Source organism: Drosophila suzukii, chromosome 2R, assembly GCF_043229965.1.
Source record: "Drosophila suzukii chromosome 2R, CBGP_Dsuzu_IsoJpt1.0, whole genome shotgun sequence".
Lineage (NCBI taxonomy): Eukaryota > Metazoa > Arthropoda > Insecta > Diptera > Drosophilidae > Drosophila > Drosophila suzukii.
Window position 1 is genome coordinate 14,626,254 of NC_092081.1, and position 14,441 is coordinate 14,640,694.

Consider the following 14,441-nt stretch of genomic DNA (forward strand, 5'->3'; position numbering starts at 1 on the left):
CCGTAGCAAGTCAGCCGAAAAAATAACCGATAAATATCAATCATTATGGGCAATTACCAATTCTGTTTAATTACTTGAACTTCGATTTGTTGTTTAATTAAACAAAATAAACTTATTGGTCTGTATCCAACAGGCAGCACTTAACTAAACTAGACGATTGTAAGCTAGATTTGGGGCAGGGTGTGTGAGGAGTGTTTATGGAATTAGTTTGTGTAGTGTTTAGGGGCCTAATCACTGGCCTCATCTTCCTCATCCTCCTCATCTTCATCGCTAGCATTGCTGGCCTCCTCGCTCTCCTCCGGTTCACTTTCGCTCTTGGACTTTTCCTTTTTGGCATTGCCATCGGATGTGGCTTTACTTTTCTTCTTGGCAGGCTCATTGTCCTTGGACTTATCCTTGTCGTCGTCCGAACTGGTGGAGTCGTCGTCGGATATGTACTCCTTGCTCTTGAAGCCGCTGCCGGAGGTATTTGCTTTCTTGCTTGGAGAAGGCTCCGTCTTGCGTTTCTTCGTTGTTTTTCCGCCTTTCTCGTTGTCGCTATCGCCGCCCGCTTCAGGCTTGTAGTTGCGCATTTCGTCGTGGTAACGCTGCTTATCCTTGGCCGCCGCCTCCTCCCACTTGGACTTGTCCTTCAACTCCTTCCACATTTCGCCGCCCTTCTTGGCAATCTCGGTTACCTTAATGCCCGGATTATCCTTTTTGATGCTCTCGCGCGTGTCGTTCAACCAGAGCATGAAAGCCGTGGTGGCGCGCTTTGGTTTGCCAGTGTCCTTCTTCTTGGTGGCTTTTTTCTATAAAAGAACAAAAAAAATATTAGACTAGGCTATAATTACTAATGATTTATTCTTACTGTTCGCTCCTTCTCCTTGTGCTTCCTCTCCTTTTTCTCCTTCTTCTCGGCCTTCTTCTCCTTCTTCTTTTTGGCGCCATCGCTGTCGCCATCTCCGCCACCACCGCCACTAGCATCACTGTCGTCGTCCGAATCACTCTCCACATTGCTGTCATACTCCTCGGCCACATCGGACTCGTTTTCGTTGGGCTTGAAGTCCTCATCTGTGGACTCCTCATCCGAGTCGTCGCCATCGTCATCGTCCTCTTCCTTTTCCCGCGCCTCTGCCTTGAGACGAGCCAGATACGCGTCTGGTTCGTTCTCGTTGTCCGAGTCGCCAAAGTCGACATCCTTGTAGCCGCTCTTGTCCTTGCCCATGTTGCTTACATGCAACTTCTTCTGTGTGATGAAGTCGAAGAGCTTTGCGTACTCCTCCTTCTCAATGGACGAGAAAATGTGAACGGTTCCGTTTTTGAGCGTCACTTCAAAGTCGAAAGAGCGTGTGGAGCCGCCGCTGCGGGCAAAGTTCACCGAACTAATCTCCTCGAAGCGGATATGAAGTGGCGGCTTATGGATATAGATGAATCCCCGCTCCAGGGGATACAGGTATCCAGCGGCGGCCTTGAAGGAGCAGCCCACGGCCGCCGTGCCAGAGTGGCCGATAAAGTTACCCGGTCCGGTAATCTTGCGGCCAATCAGCACCTTCATCACCTTTCCCATTACTTCATAGACCGGTCCGGAGATCTCCTTCTCCAGTTTCCCCTCGTACTTATCGCGCAACTCGGCCTCTGAGAAGGGCAGCTCAATGGTGGTCTCCTCATCAGGAGCGAACAGCAGGACCAGGTAGTGGTAGCGCGTTTGTCCCTGTTTAATGGGCGGATCCAAGGAGAGCACGAAGAACATTTGCCGACTGTCCTTGTGCGGCAGCATGAAGAGCCGTAGCACCGAGTCCATAGGAATCTTGTAGTCGAATGTCTTGCCGTGAAGCTGGAAGAAGGTGGAGAAGATCTTGATGTCGTAGCGACCGCGGGGCGTGAGGATCTGGATCTCCCTGAATATGGCGATGGACTCGCCCGAAGCCGAGATTACGGAGGCCTTGCTCATCACGTTCTGGTGGAACTTGTCTACCGGATCCTCCTCGGCCGACTCCACGGCGGGGATGTGAAAGCGCATCTCGAGCAGACCCACGGGGGCATCGTCGTTTTGGTGGAACTCCAGGGTGACCTCGTTCTTGCCGGTGACGCACTGTGATACATGCGACAGGGGAACCTCAAAGATGGTCTTTGAGTCCTTGTCAAAGCTCAGGACGGAGCCCATGAAGCGGGCGGTGCCCCAGTTCCAGCCCTTGACGCACATCTCCTTCTCGACCATCTCCTGCGAGTAGGCATCCTTGATGAACTTGCCCAGCTTCTCGTGCTCGCTGTCGCGGAACCCTGTGAAGCGATGGAGCAGCCCGCTCTTGGTGAACACCCTCAGTCCCCAGGTGCCCACGAACTTCTGTGAGTTGATCAGGTCGATGTCCTCCGCCGAGATTTGCTCCACCTTGCCGGTCTTTGTGTTCTTAAAGATGATGTTCTGTTCGGTCAGCTTCAGGCGTCCGGAAGACTGTTTAGCAAGGGAAGGGAAATCTCAGTCAGACAAAATGTGCCAAGATTCCGGTTGAAATTTGCGACTCACCAAGACACCGCGCACTTCGGCGTTTATGTCGTTGTACTCCAGCGAGTCCGTCATCCTGCTGTTCTACTGCTCAAGGTAACAAAAAAGATTAACAATATATTACGCCGCCTTGCGAAATTGTCTACAATTTGCAAAAATATCCGGCCGACAATAAAACAACACTGCGCGCCTAATTTTAGGTTAGACGCCGCTGCGAATTAGCAATAAAATAGTGAGGCTGTAGCATGCAGTATATTCGGTATATTTGATTCGCCAAAAAATACTAAACAAATATTTTGTTTTAAATTTATTCTAGTTTTTGAAAGTTTGTGTTTCTTTTGAATTTTTATAAAAATTAAAATAAAAACATGTGTTTTTAGAATCAAAAAACTCTGAAAATAGCAAATATATACTGTAAAACGACTTTCGTCCCATTAAAATACTAAATAGAAATTCATATTTGAAAACGGTCATACAATTGTTTTGTTTACAAAAAATAGCCGCATAAGGGAAAGCAAAGTGAAAATAACTACATTTTTTATAACAACTAAACGAAGAAGCCATGCAACGTGGTAAAATCTCCTTTGGGAAAATCCAGCTGAAAGTTAGCAAAGCGCCCGCTGAGCCAAAACCAAATGAAGCCGTCAAGGAAGATGACGGAAAGGAATCTTCAGAAACTAGTGGAAGTGGAGGGGGATTTAAGAAAATGGACAAGCAGCAGATGATTCGCCAGATCGAGGATGTCGCGGAGGATCTGGAGAGCCAGCACCTGAAGGAGGTGATGGGCATCAGTGGATTCGGACGCAAGGCAGCCAAAGTATTCGACATCAACGAGCAGATTGAAAAGGCCAGGATAACCCGTCCGGGATTGGACAAAAAGAAGGAGGAGTCTAAGGTGGAGGAGGAAGACAAGGAAGCTGGGGAGGCAGGAGATGTAATAGGTCCCTTACCACCAGCTGCAGCGGCAGAGAATGACAATTCCACAAAGGAAACTTCCAGGGGCGAAGATTCCGATGAGGACTCTTCCGATGAGGATTCAGACGACGAGCAGAGCCTAGTAAAGCGCATACCCTACACCCACGAAGTGCAGATGCAGCACGGATCCCGAGCTGTCCTTGCCCTGGCTGGGGATCCTTCGGGTGCCCGTTTGGTCTCCGGCTCCATAGACTACGACATGTGCTTCTGGGACTTTGCGGGCATGGACTCCGGAATGCGCAGTTTCCGGCAGCTGCAGCCTTGCGAGAATCATCCCATACGCTCTCTCCAATACTCAGTAACCGGCGACATGATCCTAGTCATCTCCGGAAACGCCCAGGCTAAGGTCTTGGACCGCGACGGCTTCGAGAAGCTTGAGTGCTGCAAGGGCGACCAGTACATCTCGGACATGTCGCGAACAAAGGGACACGTAGCGCAGTTAACCTCGGGCTGTTGGCACCCATTTAACAGGGAGCAGTTCCTAACCGCTGCACTGGATGGCACCCTGCGCATCTGGCAGGGACTAAAGGCCAAGGAGCAGGTGCAGGTGATCAAAACGAGGGCACAAGGAGGTCTGCGCACCAATGCCGCATCGTGCAACTTCAACAGGGACGCCACTCTTATTGCAGCAGGATGTGTTGATGGTTCCATTCAGACCTGGGATACCCGCAAAATGTATGTGAACACAACACACTGCGTTAGAGATGCGCATCAAAAGGGCTCCGAAATTACCTCCATTGTGTTCTCATATATGGGCCAGCAACTGGCCACTCGAAGCAACGACGAAACCATGAAGCTGTGGGATCTGCGGCAGTTTAAGCAACCGCTCCACACTTGGACCAACCTATTCTCCCGATACGACACCACAGACTGCTGTTTCAGTCCGGACGATCGCATCCTGGTCACCGGGGAATCGCTGCCCAAGGGTCAGACCGAAGCCAACCTGTATTTCTACAGCACCAAGAGCTACGAGGAAGTACAGCGAATTCCGGTGTCCAACTCACACATTGTGAAGACCCTGTGGCACCCAAAACTCAACCAACTGTTCGTGAGTTGCGGTAATGGCACCATCAAATGCTATTATGACGAACAGCGCAGCATCCGGGGCGCCAAGTTGTGCGTGGTAAAGACGCATCGCAAGAGGCAGCCAATGGAAATGGTGGGAGTCTCCCAGATCATTACTCCGCATGCGCTTCCCTTGTTCAGGCAGGAGAAGTCACGCACCTCGCGCAAGAGGATGGAGAAAGCTCGTTTGGATCCGGTCAAGTCCAAGCGGCCTGACTTGCCCATCACCAGTGGTCAGGGCGGCCGAGTGGCCAGCTCCGGAGGCACTCTCTCTTCCTATGTCATCCGCAATCTTGGCCTGAGCAAGCGGGTGGACGATGACCAGGATCCTAGGGAGGCCATTTTGAAGTACGCAAAGGACGCTGCCGAGAATCCCTACTGGATAGCCCCGGCCTACAAGCAGACCCAGCCGAAGGCCATCTTCTCCGAGAAACTGCCCGGCGATGAGCCTGCCACCAAGAAGCCCAAAACAGAGGCTGACAAATAGGAAGTCTGTCTATTTATAAGCGCTTAGAAATGTAAATAAACTCGTTACGGTTAATGAGCTGTAGCCTAGTTTCAATTATAACAAATAAGTAATCCTTGGCCGCTTAAGGTCAGACCATCACCTCCTGCAGGCGGTAGCAATCGGAGGCAATCTTCCACTTGTCGTTATCGGCGGTCACGATGAAGGTCTGCTGGAAGTTGCGGATCGACTGATGGGCGAACTTGACGGTGCCGCTGGCCAGGATTAGGTATGTCAGCTGGTTGGCCACAGCCGGATCGATGATGGGCTGGGCATCCAGGGTGTTCATCTGGTGGCTGGACGTGGGCAGCTCCAGGAAGTAGCGTTCGATCATCTCGCGACCGGTGGCCCCGTTTCCATTCCAGCTGAGGGTGGCGTTGTCCAGATAAAGGCGACCAATTTGCTGTAAAATGATACATTCCATTATTTCATTTTTCCACGAAAATGCCGGTTTCCAGTTTCAGGAGAGATATTAACTTACATGGCGCCGGTTGTCCACAGAGGCGTAGTAAAGACGCGTGAAAGTATCCGCCGTGCGGGCGCAGCTCTCAATCTTGGCTTTGAGTTCCTTTAATACATTATTATTATTTTAAATTGCTTAAAAATTAAATATTTCCAACTCACGCTATTCATTTTGTTGTCTCCGCGATATTAGTGTGACCGTGTCATAAAGTTTCCATAAATCCCTTTCATGGTTCCCATACCAAAACTTACAATATTTCTTTGAGCGCAAAAAATATGACCGTTACATTTTGTAACTGTGAATACCCTTAACATTAAAAAAAACTTAATTTATGTTGTAATGTAGTGTTTTTAAATCTTTTAAGGATTAAAACTGAAAGAGATTGATTTGAAGATTAGAACACAAAAAATTTGTTTTTATTTGTTAAGAAAATGGATAGATTATCTTTTAAACAATTTTAAAACTTTAGAGATTTTACACCTTTTAAAAACCTTTAGCATCAAGAAACTCTCTAAAACCCACCATAAATAAAAAACGGGCCACATTTTGTTTAATATCTGTATTTCTAATTATAATTATAGCTAACAAATAAACACAATTTAAAGCATAGCGATCACAATTGGAATTAATAAACTTAACATTTGAAGATTCCCTGTCGGAGTGGCCAAACTGGGGGACACTGGAATATCGAGCGAGTCTAATGAGGCACTGGGGCTAGGGCTCCGAGTATGGCTAACACTATCTAATCTAGGACCTGATTTAAAGGCAATACCCCCGGTTTATGCGTCCGTCCCCCGATCGTTCTTGAGCGGTTGCAGGGGCTGCAAGTTGACCGTCTTATAGCCACGATCCCGCCGGAACCAAAGCCAGTTATTGCCATTGAAGTAGTCCTCGATGTGATCCAAACTACGACCCTTCGTCTCCGGTTGGAACATGCACATGAAGGCGGTGAGTAGGAAACTGGATACTCCGAAGACCAGGAACACTCCGCGCATTTTGAGCATTGCCTGCAGGGCGGGGAACTTCTTAGCGAAGATAAATAGAGCCACGTTCATTGAGGCAAAGACTCCACCCGCTGTCCTTCCTCGGATCCTGGCCGGAAAAAGCTCCCCGATCATGATGCCAGGCATAACCATCAATGCTGTATTGAAGATAATATAACCCAAGAGACATATTGCTCCTACCAGAACGTCGTAGGGCATTTTGGGCTGATCATGTCTAGCATACTGATAGGCACTCAACACAATGCAGAATATACCGGAACCCATTCCCGACACGATCATGATCCTGCGGCGGCGAACAAAGATCAGGATCACACAGAAGACCATGCAGCAGACAAAACGGACAGCTGCCGTTCCAATCGCCGCCTGTTTGGAATCGAACTCAGCTCCGAACTCCGAAATCATATCGACGGCATAGAAGATCACGATGAAGGTGCCGGAGAACATCTGCAGCAGGGAGAAAACGATCACGATGAACAGCGGTTTCTTGGCCACCCTTTGGCAGCACAGCTGGAAGATATTCTCATTGGTCCTGGTGGTGACCCGCTCCTTGGCCAATCTCTGCTTCATATCGTTCATCTCCTTTTGGGCATTGATTTCGCTGCCCCGAAGGAAGGTCAACGCCTGCAAGGCACGCTTTTCATGCCCATTGCGAAGGAGCCATGCAGGAGTCTCTGGGATGCAGGAAATGGACACCATGGCCAGCATGGGCAGGACGTTGGCGCACCAGGCCACACTCCGCCAGTACATGATGGAGCCGAGGTAGTAGACCAGCAGGATTCCGGAGGAGTAGGCCACATAGGGAGCTCCGATCAGAACACTTCTCAAATTTGGCTCCGCCGTTTCCGCAATGTAGACCTAGGAAAAATTTAAGAAGAGATTATTTAACCTTCATTAACCAAAAGGAACAGATTCCAGAGCATTCCCGAACTCTGAGTTTTTTTTAACCTTAAAACTCGACCATCATAAAGGGCATCACCCTTCTACAAAACTTACTTAAGACTAATCTATGCAAACAAACAATTTCATAAAATGCAGGGTCACAATCTAAACAAAAATACTTTTATCATTACCTTTCTGATCTTTGCCTTACGCCAAGTTATAGAATTTTCGATACAACTTCGATATTTAGTTATAAAGTCAAAATCTCAGAATAATATAACCCTTATAATTGTAATCCATATATTCAATACATTTATAAAGCCTCACTTACAGCAAATAATAGCAAACAAAACTATTTTCTGACATATACTCAGCGGGCGCCAGCTAGAACTTTCGCTAGGAAAACAAATAGATTTATTTGAGGGTCACAAAAGAATCAACATCTTAATCTCTGGGAACTCTTGGATGGTAATCATAAAATCGTAAATCACGTCAGTCAGCGAAAACCATTAATGAAAACGAAACTGGCGGGGGAACACGCGCAACAAGTCGACGCCCACCAGTGAGCCACCCATTCATCCACCCGTATACCCACGGCCCACCCCGAAAAGCACCCATAAGCTGCATCCACGTTATTATAGACTAAGGTCAAGAATCCGGAACTACTACGCGTATAATGTATAATGCGGAGCGTGGGCTCGTGTGTGCGGAAAGCTTTTGCTTTTGCTAATGCAAATGATGCGCTGGCCATTTAAAGTCCGGGAGCGATGACGCCGACGACTATATCGTTATCACTTTGGCCGCAAGATAAGTCACGGACATATCCATAAGATACTCGTAAATAAACAGCGCCGGCTGTAGACACAATGGAACCGACCGGAGAAGCCGGGACAATAGAATATATAGCGTCAAGTGGCCAATTGACGACCTGTCCACCTGTCACGACTGCTCTTTTTGCGTTCCCTACGGGAGTCCCATTTGTGGGAGTTCAAGGCTCTGCCGATTACGGTTAATGGGTCACTCGGACAATCACGTACGGTTCCGCTTGTTCCGGGTATTTCGTGTGTTCCGTGTGAACGAACCCCTGGCCAGTGGCATTGGGCTCTGGTATGCCAGTCACTCACCTGTCCGGGTCCACCCAAAATTCCGGTAGCAAAACCGCACAGGAATCTGGCAAAGATCACAACCTTAACGCTCCTGGCAATCGCCAGTGTGCTCCAGCCAAATAGGAGGGGTATTACGGAAATAATTAGGGTCCTGCGGCGACCCAAATAATCCGCCAAAGGTCCCGAGAGCAGGGAACCAAAGGGGGTGGCCAAACTATGGACACTGGCTGCAAGAATGTTCAAAAGAGTTAATAGGATTTCCAACTTTAAATGGGTTACGTTGATAAACTTACCTATCCAAGAGCCTGTTTCGACATCTATAGGGATCTCAGTGGTATTGGTATCCGTAAGTTGGGGCAGCAAAATGGCCGAATATCCAATGGGCATGCCACAGCCAGCAGAAAGTAAAAGCACTGCACAAGTGGCAATAATCTGAATAAAAAGGGATGTTGATTAATATATTGATATCCAAATGTATGACCTTATCAGCTTATCATCTGACCTTATATTTAATAACCTTGTGATAAAATCTATTTATAAGAATTATATTTTCTGCCCATAAAAATCTTTACTTCAGTTTGTGTATGTGTAAATCGAATCTCCCGATCATATCATCAATGGTTCGGCGCCCTCCAAGCAATTGCCATCAATTGAAGTTGCAATTGCATCACGGACAACTTTAGTTTGATTTGCCCTGATAGTGATAAACGATCTGTGACCGCTGCCTATTGATTACTATATAGTGTATAGAGCATGTGTGCCCAGTTCAATTTGTGACGCCAGCAAACTGGACATAGAAACCCTGAAATTGAATGACATTTCGTGCCATTCGACTCAATTCCAGGGGTGCCGTCACATGGCCGCCACATGTAGCCCCCAACAGAAGCGTTTTCTAATCATTCCGCGAAGAAAGTTCAATTGCGTATCTTATCATTTTGTCCTTCACGGAATATTTAGTATCTGTCACGCATGTACAAGCGAAAACTAAGAGATGTCCGATGTTCGACAAGGGGCTGACAAGATTGTAAGCCTATGTTTGATCTATATTAAAAAAGGTATTAAATAGGAATAGCTGGCAACGTGTTTATAACTCATGTACTTTTGAAGGACATTTTAATCTGACTAGGGTATTGAAATCATTTAGATATCAAAAGAAAAGGCTAGATCTATCCTACATATAAATATATTATTTTAAATAACCATCGTAAACTAACCTGGTGGAATATACCCCTCCGATTGGCCACATCGTCATCCTGCTCATCGATGGTAGAAAGTTTTCTGGAATTGTGGTTGCCCAGTTTGCATTGAAACTCCGCTCCTGGGACCACATGATACGACTTTGAGTGGGGTACAAATTTTAGGTATTCGTCATCTCTATATTTTGAAAGAAAATAAAATACGAACTTAGAATGAATTTTAAAACCACTTATACCAAATAAAAACAGATTTATATACCCAATAATATCATCTACCAAATGACAGGGGAAAACGTGCTAAATAATTATAGTTATCTTTGCTGATGAGTTGTAATAAAATAATAATGAACCACTTTTAACACCCAGAGAAGATTGCCCAACCAATCTTAGTGCCCCTAAAAGTTGTGATCTACCAATATTGGGAAATATAAAAGCTTCCACTGTTAGGTAAATTTATTGTCAAGGTGCTCCAACACTTTTGCAGCTTAATGGGCTTAACGATCCGCAATTATTGGCAATTTCATGGCCACTTGGGAACAGTTTCGGATCTCTAATACAGGGCAACCCTTTCACACGCCACTCAAATCAATCGAGCTGCATTCCCATTGTTACTTTTTCCGTGTTTTGTTGCACTTTAATCCGGGCAATTTACGGTTGACTCACTGTAAAAAAAACCTTTAATGGTCGGTAGAGTGATAAGAAACCGCCAGAGAGCGAAAAATACGTCATTTTCAGAAACCAGCTGAGTTTGTTTTGGCGCTACGATAAGAAAAACATAAGAAATAACAAAAACGTTGCCTTTTTTTGTGTATTTTGACAGTGCTTTGCTCTCTCTATCTCTCTTTTGGTATAAAGCTTTTGATTTGCTTGTATAAAAACTGCTTAAAAAATGTTAATGTATTTTTTATCGCTCGCCAAGGTCAATTTGGAGTCACGTTTAATGAACCGAATACAACTTTCTTCTTTTATTAAAAAGATATAGACAACAATATAATATTTGGCACAGTTTGCCAAATTGGTTTTGCAAAACAATGAAATAAAGTGGTATTTATAGGCCTAAAATATTTTTAACTTCCCCTTTGCATTGTCATTGATCTACAATTTGGAGGCCTTGGACATATAAAATTTACCCATAGCATTGATAGCACCATATGACGCCTAATCGTGATACGCATGACAAAATATTAAGCAAAGCAAGCAGATTTTGGCAAAACTTTCAAAAACAAAGCATTTCTCATTGTTAGACATGAGCAGTATAAATATTATGGCGGTATCGCCGGTAAAAATCGTCTGCGACTGATTGAGGAAGTGCAAAAGATAAAGTCAATGGTTCAATGTACCAAAACAAACGGGTTTAGAGTTACCCAAACAATGAAATGCACCCTAATACTACGAAATCTTTAGCTAATTTAGATTAATAGGCTCCTTTTGATCCATAAACTCATAGAGTAAACTTTCCAATCACATTCAATCGGCGTGTCTGAAGTAAAAGTCTAGTCTATTTACACATCAATATGCTGATGTGTGAATTGAAAAAGTCGCCTGCACGACTGTATGGATTCTATAAACTGAAATGCTCACCCACTGTTGACACCACAAATTAGATAATTTATGGCACATATCGGCACACTCGAATAAAACAATCATCTGGGAGCATGTGGCGACCAATCGAATGGCCAGTCAACAAATGATTTCACTTAATTGAGGCAATCGGTGTGGCAAAGAGGGTAAACTCAGTCAGCTGATGGCGCCATCATCCATGTTCAGCACTCAATCAGGGATTCATTTCATCACTGGTTGGCATGGTAGTTCCGGCCTACCCGGCGTATACGTAATGGTTAAACAGAAATTAATTGCCACGCCAGATGCCAAAAAATCGAGATAAGATAGGAGCACGAAAAATGCCCGAAAACCATTGAATCTCGGTAACTGGTTGAGGGTAATTTAAAACGAAAGCACTAGGCTTATCACCAATTAATGTTGAGGTTAACCAATCCAATTAGGGGAATTCCAAGCAGTGGGAAGAAGTGAGCTGAATTTCACCAGCCCCTCCTGATGAGTAACTTCAAATCAATCAATACTTCTATTCAATGCGAGCAAGATGGAGGACTTTAAATGCCAAAGAAGGCAATTCAATTTTCATTCAATTAGGGCATGCAAAATGTACGTTGATTGATGTGGTAATCAGCCTAGAAATATTTCAAATCATCGTGATATTTGATAAGGTAAAAATTATTCCCCTACTCATTTCAAAACAATGCATATTCTATTGCAATAAATTTGTCGAAACGCGAACAAATGTACTTTTGTTTTCAATCAAAACGTGTTTTGTCTGGTAAATACCCTCGTATCTAATCTTCCTTTCAAACTAATATAGAGTGACAATTATTATTTATATCATTTGTGAGGTAACGGAAATCTTTCCCTCGGGAACACTTGGTTTGATCATTGAACACTTTGGGCACAAGACTTATAAACAGATCTGACTAGCGGTTGGTAGAGTATAGATAAGACTTGTATTTTTCGGGGAAATCGACAATTAGCTGGCACTGAAACGCGTCTTATCAAAGGGGGTCCGAAAACTGCCCTAATCTTGCTTCGGGAGTACTTAAGAACCCTGTGCCTGGACCCTAGCAACATAAATGCACAAAACTGCCTGAGAAAAACCGAAAACTTGTTTTTGGTTGCTGTGGGTTAAAGTCGAAGGGGGTATTTTTAGATGGCCAGACAGTAAATTCGCAAAAACTGCTGATGAGTGGACACAATGTTTAACACAAATACACGGTTGTCGGTTTTTGTTTTGATTTGATGTTTGTATTACCTTTCGACACTCATTTTGGCTTTAATGTAGGCAAATTAGTTCAAGTAGCTTCGTAATTAATTTATGGAAACCCTCCGCCTTTTTTTCAGTTTTGCCCTTTATATAACTAGTCGCGACTTAATGCGACCACTTCAGATGCATTTGTTAAACAGGGCACTCGATCGCGTGGTTGAGATATATATGTCGGATCGGATCAGATCGGATCGGATCTCTGGGATACACTAGGAAACACTGGAAGAAAAGCGAGCGACTACGGAACAGCGACAATTACATTTCATGCCAAAACGCACACTGGCTGGCAAAGTGGTTCCGATGCGGCTTTTTATTTATGAGCAGCGATCGACGCTGCGATCGCAACACGCACACACTTATAGCAATTATTTCGCGCTCTCTCTTTGTTTTTTGCATGCCGCTTGAAACCGCCCGCTCTTGCCGTCTCCCTCGCACGCGCATGCTTCTGCTTCCCAAGCAAGCTTGCAAAAAAGGATCTTGCTATGCTTGACCAAGATCACAGCTGATCGAGCTAAAAGGCACTATAACAGTTATTTCTGCTCTCTCCATAACTTTCGCTTTCTCTCTTCTGAGCGATGATACAATCTTAGAGAGCTTTTTTAACCCTAGCCAAGACAAAAACCAGAATGTAGATCTGTAGAGTAGATTTATGGAATCTGGAATGAAGAATATAAGGTGGTGTAAGGAACTTATTCGTAGAGCGATGTTCTTCCTAACACCTGTCTACGTTTTGACCGGCCTGCTCAGGGAGATGGGTGGGTTAGTGTTAAGAGGGATCAAAAGATTTATAGAACTAATAGTAGTAGACAGAGAGACAATAGCGATACGAATTTTAACCCAACGGCTTGGAGGCCCAGATGATAATGGATTCCTTCTGTGCCCACTTTACTGTTAAGTCTCATCAATCTCGAAGGTGCCCTCAAATGATGGCCCTCAACTTAATTCATCATAAACTCCATCGAATACTTGGCGAAGGTCCGGTATAACGTTCCGACCGTAGAAAGGCGAAAGTAGCCGCTGCACACGGCACCCTCACCTAGCTGTACGCAGAGAGAGGGAATCTCAATGATCCCTTACTTAGTTAGTTCCGAATAGTTTTCCTTGGGGAAAACTGCTCATGACTTGCAACAATAATGTTACCACATGAATAGGAAATGATAATGGATAGAAACAATCTAGAAAGTTCCAAAAATTCACACGCGGTAATATGGATGCAATCGGTTTTAAGATTACGGAGCAGCCTTACGGTACACGGGAAAGCTTTCAGAAAAGAGGATGAAATGTGGAATTTTTCGGTATTTTGTCAGAATCGGGTCATCGCTGATTTCACAGCATTCGGGTAGATTATGTTAACTAGATATGGGACTGCCTGAATGTCCAATCTGGTACTGCCAACTTAGAAGATTAATTTACTGACTCCCACTGAAGAAGATAATTTACTTACATAAAAAACGAATTTCTAATGTCAAATAAATAAAATAAGACAAACATTTAGCAACAAAATATTTCTTTCTCGGGTTCCCAGTAAATAAATTATAATAATGCATTTTAAACGCATAGTTGTATTAAAAAGGTAAGCCTCTACCGCTCTCTTCGGATCCCCACCTTCCTGAACAGAAAATTTCCAGTGAAAAGAGCATTAAGAGCCCGAGCATTGAAAGCAATCGGGAAAATGACCCGAGGGTCCGACTTGAATTGAAAAAGCTTTTCATTCATAACCTTGCACAATAACAACGATGGTGGGGATAGCATGAACCGCTATGTAAGAAATTGTCCTAGCAGCTTGTGGAAATGCAGCGAATTGTGAATTTGCGGAAAAGATAAGCGCAGCAGGGAAATGAGAAAAAAGTATATATAAACAATGGAGGGAAGGGATCAGCCTTAGGGACATGGAGACAGTGCGAAAATTGTATGGCAACTATCCAGAATG

At 44.8% G+C, this 14,441-nt stretch overlaps 4 protein-coding genes across 4 annotated transcripts; 1 reads left to right on the forward strand and 3 right to left on the reverse strand.

Moving 5' to 3' along the window:
- Positions 1-43: 43 nt before the first annotated feature.
- Ssrp (structure specific recognition protein) lies at positions 44-2,714 on the reverse strand. Its single transcript, XM_017074878.4, has 3 exons — positions 2,507-2,714; positions 851-2,434; positions 44-791 (listed from the first exon to the last, which is right to left on the reverse strand). Exons 1-3 carry the CDS (start codon positions 2,558-2,560, stop codon positions 228-230), a joined length of 2,202 nt encoding a protein of 733 aa, XP_016930367.2. The 5' UTR covers positions 2,561-2,714; the 3' UTR covers positions 44-227.
- Positions 2,715-2,965: 251 nt separating this feature from the next.
- LOC108008312 (gastrulation defective protein 1 homolog) lies at positions 2,966-5,066 on the forward strand. The gene has a single exon (XM_017072130.4). It carries the CDS (start codon positions 3,048-3,050, stop codon positions 5,010-5,012), a length of 1,965 nt encoding a protein of 654 aa, XP_016927619.3. The 5' UTR covers positions 2,966-3,047; the 3' UTR covers positions 5,013-5,066.
- On the reverse strand, positions 5,003-5,699 carry Nxt1 (NTF2-related export protein 1). Its single transcript, XM_017072131.4, has 3 exons — positions 5,655-5,699; positions 5,512-5,598; positions 5,003-5,433 (listed from the first exon to the last, which is right to left on the reverse strand). The coding sequence occupies exons 1-3, from the start codon at positions 5,661-5,663 to the stop codon at positions 5,122-5,124; spliced, it is 408 nt and encodes a 135-aa protein (XP_016927620.1). The 5' UTR covers positions 5,664-5,699; the 3' UTR covers positions 5,003-5,121.
- Positions 5,700-6,037: 338 nt separating this feature from the next.
- Positions 6,038-12,794, reverse strand: pippin (solute carrier family member pippin). The gene is made up of 5 exons (XM_017075089.4): positions 12,500-12,794; positions 9,697-9,856; positions 8,776-8,914; positions 8,501-8,709; positions 6,038-7,352 (listed from the first exon to the last, which is right to left on the reverse strand). The coding sequence occupies exons 1-5, from the start codon at positions 12,511-12,513 to the stop codon at positions 6,273-6,275; spliced, it is 1,602 nt and encodes a 533-aa protein (XP_016930578.2). The 5' UTR covers positions 12,514-12,794; the 3' UTR covers positions 6,038-6,272.
- Between the last annotated feature and the right edge of the window lie 1,647 nt (positions 12,795-14,441).

Bases quoted from the DNA above. Each gene is read 5' to 3' on its own strand.
- Nxt1 (XM_017072131.4), bottom strand. The intron at 5,434-5,511 runs GTAAGTTAATAT...ATCATTTTACAG, and splicing joins CTGTGGACAACCGGCGCCAT to CAAATTGGTCGCCTTTATCT.
- pippin (XM_017075089.4), bottom strand. The intron at 8,915-9,696 runs GTTAGTTTACGA...CTTTTTATTCAG, and splicing joins GGAGGGGTATATTCCACCAG to ATTATTGCCACTTGTGCAGT. The intron at 7,353-8,500 runs GTGAGTGACTGG...AATTTTTCCTAG, and splicing joins TTTTGGGTGGACCCGGACAG to GTCTACATTGCGGAAACGGC.
- Ssrp (XM_017074878.4), bottom strand. From the start codon at position 2,560: ATGACGGACTCGCTGGAGTACAACGACATAAACGCCGAAGTGCGCGGT. The intron at 2,435-2,506 runs GTGAGTCGCAAA...CTTGCTAAACAG, and splicing joins CCGAAGTGCGCGGTGTCTTG to TCTTCCGGACGCCTGAAGCT. The intron at 792-850 runs GTAAGAATAAAT...GTTCTTTTATAG, and splicing joins ACAAGGAGAAGGAGCGAACA to AAAAAAGCCACCAAGAAGAA.
- LOC108008312 (XM_017072130.4), top strand. From the start codon at position 3,048: ATGCAACGTGGTAAAATCTCCTTTGGGAAAATCCAGCTGAAAGTTAGC.